This window comes from Synchiropus splendidus, chromosome 9, assembly GCF_027744825.2.
Source record: "Synchiropus splendidus isolate RoL2022-P1 chromosome 9, RoL_Sspl_1.0, whole genome shotgun sequence".
Taxonomy (NCBI): Eukaryota; Metazoa; Chordata; class Actinopteri; order Syngnathiformes; family Callionymidae; genus Synchiropus; species Synchiropus splendidus.
This window is the reverse complement of record NC_071342.1, coordinates 20,669,324-20,681,493: the sequence shown is the minus strand read 5'-3', so window position 1 is coordinate 20,681,493 and position 12,170 is coordinate 20,669,324. Positions and strand designations below refer to the sequence as shown.

Below are 12,170 nucleotides of genomic sequence, written 5' to 3'. Positions count from 1 at the left end.
TGCTTGAAATGACATAACCATCAAGACGCTCTTCTTTCCATGGTAATGGTATCTGTTGCTAAGCACTTTTTTTTAACATTCCCTGTGGAAACATCAAGACGAATGGTGTTGGCAAACAGCCGGGGCTTGGCTTTTGTCACTGTTTCACCAGCCTTTGTTGGACGGGGCCTTCCCCGTTGAGACCCAAATTGTTGTGACAATTCGAAAAGATAAGCATGAGTAATGATGGTCTTAAGACACAGCCAAGTTTCTAAGCCTGCTGACGCTCACCCGGGGCTCATTAAACACACATTTCTCTTCTTCTGTGGCGCGCGCGCTAAGTACACACACCAAAAACTTTATCCCCAATCTCATGATAATCGTCCTCTTAATCTAAAAATAGCTTCAAATTGAGTTTAAAGCTGTGGCTTATCCTCTGTCTTCCTATTTTCTACAGCCTGTTCTTTGATGATGACTTTATACTTCACACTACTGGAGCTTCACTGTATCATTCTCTCCTGCAGCGAGGTCGTCCTCTCCAATATAGAAGTCGGCATCGCCGGCTTCTGGGAATGCGTGGTAACCAGTTCCCGTGGCAACGCATCCCTGCAAATGGAGATCGTAGTTCTTGAAACGTCGGCGCCGTACTGCCCAGCTGACAGAGTCACCAACAACAAGGGAGACTTCAGGTGAGTCAGGTTGACTTGGGGACAACGGACTCTCTCACCGCCGCTGCTGTCACGTTTAAGGAGGCTTTCTGTTCTCACATCGTGAAATGTTCACAGTGATGAACACAAATGGACTATAAATTGCTGGCTTTGAAACCTGAAGCCAGGAGGTCATTAGCATAATAGGCCACCGGTTTCACCTCGCGATGATTTAATTCACCCGACATCAAGGTCCGGAGTTAATACTGTAATCGAAGCTGCTCAGCTATTATCTCTGTACATCAGGGCTGGTTTAACCCCTATATCCGTGTTGCTGTTGCGGCTGCCTGGATTTGACCTGAGTATTTCAAGTTACTGTAACTCCGCCAAGGTTTATCCGAACTGGAAAACGCACGTGCCATCTGAAAACAGAGAACTAGGGCCTTGGGCCCCCAGCTCTTCTGGGTTAGAACCCCCAAACACAGACCAGATTCAACAGCAAATTTGTCAGGAAAATCCATGCGATAAAAAAATACATATATATCATGTTTTTTTTTCCTGAAAGCAGAAAAGTTTTCTAAAAAAATCTGAATGATAAAAGTCCAGGAGTGAGTTTGTCATTGTAAATCCACCCATCCTCATTCCCGTAGCATAATATACTGAGGTTGGGAAAGTGGACTTTTGCGTCCTATATTGACGCCAAAGGCAGCCGGCAGCGGTGCACGTTGATGCACATGTGTTTTAATGGAGTACAACATGTTTTCCTTTCTATGCAGAGTGCAAGGCGCAGGGGACACATTTGAAATCTCTCTTCTCTGAATGATCATGGATGTCTCTCGCTATATAGTCCCTCATGCACTCTGCCTTACTCACGGTGCTGTCAGAAATGGAACGAAAGGACCACCATTGCATGCCTTACCTAACCCTATCCTCCATCTTCCTTGACGTAGCGCGCTGCCCATGGTGTCTGGATATTCCGCGGAAGGTGTACCTAATGTGTCAACATGCAATGCGAGAGGCTGCATTTGGCGTCAGTGTAGGATGCAAAAGTCCACTTTCCCAACACCCATACATAGTGCCATGGGAGTGAGGATGTGTTGCGTAACTGTAAAATTGTTGACTGTTCCATTCATTTCATTTTATAGTTAAAAACATCTTATTGAGATAAAAATGCACTTGTTTATTTTGTCTTTTTTTTCAACTATTAGTACACTGCCAGAACAGCGACAGTCTTGTTGGATGACATTAAACAAAAAAAAAACTGGGAGAAAAGGGGCAGAAGCAACAGGGTTGACATGTTTCGGTGGGTGTTGTACTCTTCATCATGCAATCGTAGTATATGCTGGTATTAGAGTCGCATCCGTTCATTGTTTTGGCTTCACTTCTCTTCATATTATCATAGAACATTTGTGTTAGAGCAGAACATACAACCTCATTCCATTCAGCAAGTTGCCCAAAACAACCTCTGAGGTGCATGTGTCATATGGGCTGTTTCGTGTCGCTGCTGTACTTTACAACCCACTTCCCGCAGAGCAGCGCACAGGCCTTTATTTCTGCTGGAGCGTTGAATTAATGGGCTGGAAAATGAGCCCCCTTTTTCTGTTAGGGGCGAAAATTAACGCCATTTATTACTAAGTAGCTGCCGCCGCTCTAACCACGTGGTCAGGAAAATCAGGTCGGAAAGAAGGTGGTTAGAGGTAGCAGGAGGTTTGTGCCCCATGAATAGACCGACATCATATATATATATATATATATATATATCACTTTTTTATTGATAGGAAGCCAAAACGAATGATGTGTCTGAAAGTGTTGCAACAGATTGACAGTCAATTTCATTTAACAACTCGAAGAAAAGAAGCCTCCCGCGGCTTATTTATTAATCGTGGCAATTGAGAATAATTAGATGTGTTACACAGTGGAAGCCCATTAACAGTAGCAAAGCATGAAAACGCACTGTTCAAAGGCGAGTTTCCCTGTCTGTAAAAATCCATGACTCAGCTACGGCCTGAGCACGTCGTGATGAAAGACCTTGTTGTGGAGCTGGTTCTGAAGGGACACGCGGAACCTGAAGTGGTCACAACTCAAAGCTGTTTTTACCATTGGATATCATGCAACCAACCCAAGAACCGGTGCCGGTGCGGCACATGGTTGCCTTTCTTCTTCCCACTATGGGGAAATTTTGGTTGTTGACGGCAGAACAGCAACTTTGAAGACATTAAAGACAGGGTTTAAAGACACAAACAAAGCAAAAGTAAACACTGCAGACACAAAGACGCCAGAAAATAAACATTACAACAAAACGTCAATTTACTTTTAAAAAGAAAAGAAAAGTAAAAGCCCAACAGTGAACAGTGAGTCTTGTCAGAGTCCATCACTGTGCACCCTGATCGCAGAGGGCAGGAAGGAACGAGGGAATCATGCAGTGAGGGTGGACAAGTCAAGAGTAAGAAACCTTGGAGGAAGAGCTGGAAGAGGTTCCCTCTGCCCAAGACACACATGCCACATGAAAGAGAGCGGGAGGAGTGTAATCAATACACACACTTGCTGGTGCCTGCAGGGGGACTAATGTGGAACTCAGTTGTGCTGCAGAGCTTTAAAAAGTTTACTGCTGTTGAGGGAGGCTGGTGGTGAGTGGGCAGCATCTCAACTGTCTCTAAACTGAAGTGGACTTGTGACTTGGATAATGGTGAGGCACTGAGGCACAGAAGGGAAGGACCCCTGATATGTCTTCATTTATAGGTCCAACAGAACCAAAGGGTGATCCACAGAGGCTACACCTAAAAGCCAAAATTGCTGGCGACTAGCTGCTTGGTGTAAGCTTAAATAACCGCCGCAGTAAAAATACCAGGGGGAAACAAGAGCAGTAACTATACAATATAAAACCCAGACAAATAACACCTTCACACCTTCACCTTCTTCTGCCGCTTATCCGGGGTCGGGTCGCGGAGGCAGCATTTGGAGCAAGGAAGCCCAAACTTCCCGGTCCGCACAAACCTCCTCCAGCTCTTCCCGGGGGATCCCGAGGCGTTCCCAGGCCAGACCGGAGACATCATCTCTCCAGCGAGTCCTGGGTCTTCCCCGGGGTCTCCTCCCGGTAGGACATGCCCGGAGCACCTCCCTAGGGAGGCGTCCAGGGGGCATCCGGATCAGATGCCCGAGCCACCTCAGCTGGTTCCTCTCGATGTGGAGGAGCAGCGCCTCCACCCCGAGCTCCTCCCGGATGACCGAACTCCTCACCCTATCTCTAAGGGTGCGCCCAGCCACCCTGCGGAGGAAACTCATCTCAGCCGCTTGTATCCGCGATCTCATCCTTTCGGTCACTACCCAAAGCTCGTGACCGTAGCTTTGGGTAGTGACCGAAAGGATGAGACAAATAACATACTAATGGAATAAAAAGCGAGCTGTCTAAATTCCCTTACACAGTGTAACTTTTGAAACACCAAGAAAACATGTTTATCTACCAGTCGAGCCACAAGCATCTGCTCAGCTCTCCTACGCACATGCTTGTGACCCAAGACATTGGTTGGACCTTGAAATGAAAATAGATGTTTGGAAGCCAAGCACACTGCACCTGCATAAAAACTTTTGTGAAGCATGCAAAACATGGGTTTTATTGCCTCCTGCAATAGTTTTAAATCCAACTTTATCAGCACAGGAATATGTTTAAGACGTCAGTTGTTGTGGCATGCAGCCTCTGCCTTATCGCCTTTTTGCTCCTTCAATATCTCTACGACATTGCTTGTTTGACGGTGAAATGTTTTTCACTCAATGGGTTTTCATGATAAATTACTGCTTGTTTAATAACGGAGTCAATAAGTTAAGTCAATGTGCAGTGTGGCCAATAAAGCGTGATAAAATTATACTTTGTGGAAGTTTGATACTAACTTGATCTGGCAGCTCTTCGTTCATCGGAGAAGATGCTGCTAAACATCTTTTCCAAACTCCCATCCATAAGTGTCGCAGCAGCATGTGACAGCCTGCAAAAATGATGAGCCATGCTCTACATCTAAAATTCAAATGAGCCCGATGTACATAAGAATAAAAATGCCATCTGTTGTCGACAGTGTGCGCCGTATTTGTTCTCATGTTTCAGTATTTGTAATCGCAGGTGGCCGAAGACGCTCGCTGGCATCCTGGCCTTCCAGCCCTGCGCCCCTGCCACTTTTGGCTCCGCCCCTCACCCATCTGGCACGGTGTCGCACCGCTCCACCCCAAGGGAGAAGAAGGCCTGGCGCCGCTGTGACCGGACCGGCCGGTGGGACCAGGAGGACTACACTCAGTGCCCGTACGCCAGCGAACTCACCCGTGTGTTGCATGAGCTCACGCAGGTAGCTTCCAGCATTCCAGACGATGTTTAAGTTTAAGGGAAACCATTGTTTTTAATGGCCTTTTCTTAGATCACTCTGAACACCACCAACGCCCGACCTCTGGGCCGGCAGCTTGTGGCGTTCACCAGCAAGGCCGCTCACTTCACTGACGTCATGGACGTGATCTTCGTCACCCACCTGGTGGAGAGACTCACCAGGTTGGTGGAGAAGCGCAGGGAGGTGAGTCGACACCCATCTTTTTCCTTCTTGGGACCGTTTGAGCTTAAAGAAAGCTGTACAACTCCCCTCCCTTCCAAGCAGATATTGCAGAATGTGAAGAGGCAGCAGGTACTACCTTGCGTGACCCGGTGACATGATGTCATCTGGTGTGGATTCCTCCACACTTGCCAGTCATCTCCTCTTTTGTCTCAGTGCTTTACTGTTGCCCTGGGCACAGTTGGACCTGAATGACAACCTTGCTTATGAAGCGCCGACCCGTCTGTGGGCGAGCCATGTCTTCCTGCTGTCGGAGGATATAGCACAAGTCTCTCGCCTGGGGCGATGGCGGGGCTTCTCATCCTGCTGAAGGTCAGGCTGCGTGAGAGGGAGAGGGCGCTGCGCTCCGCTCGGGCTTGTCCAATTACCGATCATAGGTCAGCGGGGAGATATTATTAGACGGTACTTGAAGGTTTATCACTCCTCAGACAATGCTGAGACCACCCTCTCCCGTCCAATAAAAAATAGGCAAATGGAGCAACAATGAAAAGTACAGTAAGTAAATAGTAAGCCTTCTCCCAAAGTGGCAATTACACCCCGTCGGAGGAGCTAATCTAAATTAAATCTCTCTATAATGAATGAAGCCACCGCCGCCTCCCGCGCTGTTCAGACTGGAGATTACAAACCTCTCTGTTGTTGTGGGAATGATTGATGGGTGGGATGAGCCCGCCTTTGTGCAAGTCTAATTCGGCACCTCCATTCCTTCGCCGTGAGGTGCGCCTCCACTCAGAAGTTATGGGTGTAAACCGCAGTTTTCACCGCAGAAACACGGGCTATTACAGTGGGCTTACATTGTCACATGTTGTTTATGTTGTAATGATGGGCAGCAAAGCTGAACAGTGACGCACAATGCTGAGTCTGTCTTTTCAGGAAAGATGCAGAACATTTGAAAAATCGTTCACTGTTTATATTGCAACTGTCTCAAGTCAAAGGATATTTATGTCACATTTCTTCAGACAACACACCTCAAATTCATTAGATTATGCTTGAGTCAAATGTGTGTACATTTCATCGGGAAGGAGAAGTATATCTACAAATATTTTTTTTTAATTCTGATTTATACAGAGAGGCTGACTTTATTTATTATTTAGTCTTTTTTTTTTTAAGAAAATGAATTTTGCAAGCTTTTGTCCCCAATATCACACACTGTTTAAATATAACTTTATAACATGACACTTGAAAATGACACAAATAATAAACATAAGATTTGAACTATCATACGTCTTCACGATAAGAAACTTTAACTCCGGGTCTTTAAATACTGTGATTTCCGGACTATTTTTTTCTCGTGGTCTGAACCCTGAGGCTTATACAATGACGTGGCTAAGGTATGGATTTTGACAGGCTTCCAAAATAGTGAGCCTCATCACATCAAACCGATGAAATCACTGTGACCTCACGCGATTTTTAAACCAAGAGTGCAGTCTAGTGGCCTCTGAACATTAGGACACAGTTTCATCAACTCTGCAGTACTGTTTCACGATACCTCATCTCCCCATCGCTACTTGGGGAATGTGTCGTTCGTGAGCTCTCTTCGTTTCCTCACTTGTGATGTTACTGTACTTCATTGAAGCTCATTGTCGAATATACTCATCATACATTGTAGGTACTGGGATTTCAATAGTGCAACCTCATGATTTCACCTCCACAAGTTCTGTTATCATGTGACATGCTGTCTATGGTGTTAGGATGTGCTTAATAAGCAACAAGCACTGTCCTCTCGACAATAGTGGATCGTTGAGTGCGAATATGAGACTGAGAACCCTGTGTGACTGGTGAATCTGGTCTCTGTTTGGGTGGTCCTCCTGTGCTGGGGTCTTAGCTGCCAGGTTACACCTGAGTCAACTCTGTGAACGTGAGTAGTCTCATTTAAGAGGGAAGTATAGCTATAGCTGTACGTATGACTGTACCCCTCTGATGTATGTAGACAGTACATTTGAAATATTCCTCCCATCACTTCATCTCGGGGATCTTAGGAGATCTTTTTAGCTCAATGGGGAAGATGTCTGGTGCAGCAGAACTATCTTGTCCCTTCTTTTAAAATTGTGTTTTTATGGTGCAAAACTAGTGCATGTCGGAAGGGAGCGGTTGAATGAGTTCAAACATTAGGTTTTGATCATCTTCAGAAACTTCTGAATTAAGGTTAAGATGTATTTGCTCAAGACTATTCTCCCAGGAGCAGAACCCACTGGGTTTGACAGGCACACGTTGATCAGGACAGAAGAATGATCACTCTTATGTGTAAGCACAGAAAGTGCTCGGCAGGGGTTTGAATGCGGAGATTCTAACATGATGACACAAGCACTATTTGTGTAATGAAAAAAAAAAATTCTCATACACGATGGGAGTTATGCAGAGATCCAAGACAGTCTTGAAAAAAAGGCACACTTGAAACATAAAAGAAGGAGAAGCAGATAATGCCTGAACAAAGCTGTTACCCAGCCCGATGCAATTTGAGGATTTGACCTTTTCCTGCCTCCATTTGTCTTCAACTGCATGCATGGTACTTTGACAGCCCCCCTGATGAATACATGCTCCTGCCTCTGCAGCTGGGAGACTACATATCCGACATAGCCAGCAACATGATGCTTGTGGAGGAGCATATCCTGTGGATGGCTCAGAACGAAGCACGGGCGTGCACTCGCATCGTCCGGTGCGTGGAGCGCATCGCCGACCTGACCCTGACCAGAGAGAACCGGGTCCTGTCCAAGGTAGCAACACTCACTGTTATCAGAGTGAAGTTTCTCATGACTGATTCCCAGTGCAGGACACTGCAGTAACAGGTGAAAGATGAATAACTTGTTATTTCTCTCTCCTTCTTCGTCCTCCGCCATCGCTCAATGGCTGGTACTATGTTCAAGGTGTCTGCAAACATCGCTCTGGAGGCCTTCCTCATTCGACCGTCCAACTTCCTGGGCCTGTCCTGCACCGCCCTCCAGCTCCCGCCTCCTCAACACGACTCGCACAAAGAGATGACGGGGGAGTCGGACGCCACGAGGGAGTCTTTACTCAACTTCAAATGCCACACCGTCAACAGCAGCAGCCCACCGGCCAGCCAGCTCAGCAGGGTAGGACGCCAACTTCCTCCTCTATTTTGTGCTTTCCAGCAAAATTCACCCAAAACCCACAGCTCCCCCGTGTTTGTCAAAGACTCCCAAAGGTGTACAAATTCACCACTTAACACACTGTGACTCTGCTCTTGGATATATAAAGACACAGAAAAATGACACGAAAATTTGAACGAATCACAGAAATGACTTTGAAATGAACTTGGATAGAAAGAAAAAAAACAAACATCTAACAGGGAAGAATGTCTTAGAAAATAAATGATTATTATCATGAACAAATGAATTAATATTATATAATATTAAATAAACTCAACTCAACCATAAAGCCTGTTATGCTACCAATAAGACTATGAATTCAGATTATAATATAATAAATGAAGCGTAAACAATAAATGGAAAGAGCAACGCATAAAAAGATAACAGTAAAACACAATGATGAAAGCCGAATTTTGATTAAAAAAATATATACGTATTTTCAGTTACCTAACAAAGTCACAAAAAATACATGTGTAGAGATTTGAGAGAGCAGAGTTTGAAAAGAAAAAAGTATATATATTAAGTATATATAATATATAAAAAGTATATAAGCATATAACTATATTCAACAAGAAAAGTTTCCACAGTTCTTTTTGAAGTACTTTGAAACATAATTATGCCGTTCCTGTGAAAACAGAATAAAAGTGAATATTAGCTTTATATAATATTTAATTTATTAAATTTCATTTAATGCCATAAGATGTAATAATATTTTTGGTGCAGCTGTAATCCTGAATAAACAATCTATTTTCGGTATAAATACATCACAGCGCAACAGGAGAAGAAAAGAAAAGCAAAAACGATGCGCCAACACGAGTGCTAAAACACCTTCACTGGTATCATGAAAGTGATTTCTTGCTGCTTGGAATGAGAACGTTCCTGCGCTGTGGTGTTTAAGAGGAACTCACTGAAGTCACTGGATGTCATCTCGTGCCCGAGGCTCATTGCTTGTGTTATTGACGAGTGCAGAAGATGTTGTGTCACAAGCCAAAGTACAAAGTAAGGAAGAGCGTTTGCAGGTGAAACTGAGTTCTCTGTCACCACACCGCTGAAGAAGAATCACCGGCTGCCCTTTAGGTTGTTTTCGTCCATTTGTCCCGTCGACATGACACCTTGTTTGTTTTGTCTGACACCTCGTAGATCAGGTGCTGATAGGTGGGCTGGTCCCCAAACAGCAGGAGTCGGTGGCACCGTGCCACTCCCCTGTGATGGATGCGACGGCCTTGCATGCCTGTCACTTTAAATCAGCCGCAGCCTCATCGTGGCTCCTATTGAAGCTCTTCCAAGTGACAAACGGCAAAACATTCACCAGTTGGCACCCGCTTTCTGCCACTTCTGAACTTCTTACCCTCAAGCTACTCTGTGTTCGCTCCATCAGTATGCATGTGTGCATCAGCCATTTTGAGTTTTTCCTTCTCTGCTGAGTTGGAGTCAAGTGTCTGTGGTCTTGTGTGCAATTACGGCACTTAAACAAGTTCTGCCTGCAGGCTTTTTCACAGGCCATGTCGAAAAAACGGCCGTGTTACCTTCCTGGCTTTCCTCCCGAAAGTGTACTTCCAATGATCTCCAGCTATTACATACAATATTTTGTTGGCTTAACGCCAAGAGCTCTTTCACTCGCAAGAAAGTTTTGGTGGTGGTGTTTCAGAAATGGGCGTTTTATTCATGGGAAAAACAAGTGTGGTGTTGGTGAGGATTTTAAACTGTTGAATTCACCGAAGACGTCCAACGTTGTACACAATAACATTATGAAGTCGTTACATTATGAATGAATGAGCTGTGTGTATGTGTCACTGTCACCCGCCTCTGTCCTTGATACCTAAAGTTAAAAAAAAAAAAAAGAATAACTGTGCGACCAGTAGCAACAGGTAACATCACGGTCCTGGAGGTGCAAAACCTTTCCAACAGTCAACACATTTGAAATAGTTTCAAAACACTTCTGTACTGTATTAAAAAAATAACAAAGACAAAAACGAAGGATATTTTTTCCTATATTTTTAGTTGGGTTTAATTACAATGTTGTAATTTTTATTCGTTTATTTCGGTCGGTGGTGGTCCCCTGACGTTCCCAACACTGGTGACGTGTCATTGCAAGTGTCGGGGATACCAAGATACTTCTGTGATGGGGACCAATTTTAGCCCCATGTCAGTTGCTACTAGCCTGCCGCATCTGTTACAGGGCCCCATAGAGAGGAACCCTGATGTCAGTGCGGCTGCTCTGTCTAGCAGCTCTGTTGTTATTCACTGATGTTGGGTGACGTGAGCCTGCCCACCATAGTGCAGCACCTCTGGGCGGGTATAGCACTCGTATGGTTTCCTTATTTATTTATTTATTTGCAACCTGGTAAAGCTGGTTTATCCTTACAACACTAACATAAAAAAAAAAAAAAACATAACACTGTAATTGAAACCTTCAGCTTTGATCCTTCATGAATCATGTTGTGTTGAATGCTGGCTTTGACTTCCAAACCTCAAGTCTGTATGGACTCATAAGTACCACAGTAAACAGCTCCCTCTGTCTCAGTGCACGACCCTTACAATTAAAGCAGCCCCTGAAATGAATCTGCCCCTGTAGTCAGATACTGAAATACCAATACACATCCTTTGAAGGAATAGAGCGGTGAACTTTACGTTGTACAAGAATGAGGTCAAACTTATGAACAGAGGAAGGAAGAGAACCCAGCGCTACTTAAATCCGCTCTCATTCGGAAGTTAGCGTCACGTCACGTGGGTTTGAACTCACGTTGTGAGATGCCGAAACAAGCATCGTACCAGGTGGTCTTTTCTTTTCATTTGTCTTCACTTTATTTTCATCCAGTGGATGCTACTCATTGTACCATATAGTGATGTGATTGTTGTGGCTATCATTCTCAAGCTAAATGTTGTTAAAAATGATTAAACCTGGTCAATACTTGGAGCGACTAGCATCCTGTATTGGTGTTTTTTGTGCTGGACCAGAGGACTCTTGTGAGTCTGTGGGTCAAGAAGTACTTCAAGGAGAGTTGGAGTCAGAGTCACTGGGGTTTCCTGCAGTTAAAAAAAAATGAATGTGAATGTGAATCAGTAAATGTCTAAACTCTTGACTCTTTGGGGTCCAGTTAAAATTAAGTCAAAGAGCTGGATGCGCTGCGAAGGGTTCGATAAACAGCTCTGAAAACTCAGCTGTACATCATTCCCATTGAGGTGTAAACATTGACCTAGCTGTGCTTGGAGGTGTTCAGATATCAACGGATTAAACAGAAAGAAGAACAAAACGTAATGCCTCAGGTAAATACTGAAGGACGTATGCGAGATAACAGCCATAGTTTCCACTGGAGATTGTCTGTTATCTGCTACTGTCAGTCTCCTTATTGCTGTCGAGGTGCTTTGATGTGAACGTGGGACGGCCCCTCACAGCCAGCTCATTCACTGTGTCTCTCTGGATAAACAAACTGCTTACTTGAAGAATTTCCACAGAGTGAACACGTCTTTCCTTCAATTGACGATCCCTGAAGCCAAGTCCTGTCCAAGTCACTCAGGTGTGTATTTTGCACGTGCAGGCAATGGCCTTTTTTAATCCATTAAAACCCTGAACTAGCTTTATGAGTTGATTCCTAAAGGTTCATCTTAAAGGCCTCTAGAAGTTCCATGTATGAATAATTCAAGGTGGAAGTACTAGAAGAGCCGACGTAAGTAAAGACTAAAACCGTGCCGTATATGTCTATTAATGCGATCTTTAACCAGCCGCGCAGACCAAGAGCGTTTCATAATGAAGTGCTGGCTTTATCATCGTAGTCCTGCGAGTCACGTAGGCGGAGGCTCTTAAAAATATTCATTTCAATGAGAAGGGCTTTGCTGTGCTTACATCTGGGCTAATG

At 44.6% G+C, this 12,170-nt stretch overlaps 1 protein-coding gene across 6 annotated transcripts in view; it reads left to right on the top strand.

Moving 5' to 3' along the window:
- Positions 1–12,170, top strand: part of LOC128765279 (adhesion G protein-coupled receptor A1) — a 205,080-nt gene that overhangs the window by 60,662 nt on the left and 132,248 nt on the right. For 5 of the 6 annotated variants that reach the window (XM_053875890.1, XM_053875889.1, XM_053875891.1 and 2 more), the window contains 5 exons: positions 504–668; positions 4,735–4,954; positions 5,024–5,173; positions 7,759–7,920; positions 8,071–8,277. The exons of the other annotated variant lie outside the window; for it this stretch is intronic. In XM_053875890.1, coding sequence (XP_053731865.1) covers positions 504–668; positions 4,735–4,954; positions 5,024–5,173; positions 7,759–7,920; positions 8,071–8,277 — 904 coding nt within the window. The remainder of the gene's footprint in view (positions 1–503; positions 669–4,734; positions 4,955–5,023; positions 5,174–7,758; positions 7,921–8,070; positions 8,278–12,170) is intronic. 6 annotated transcript variants of the gene reach the window in all.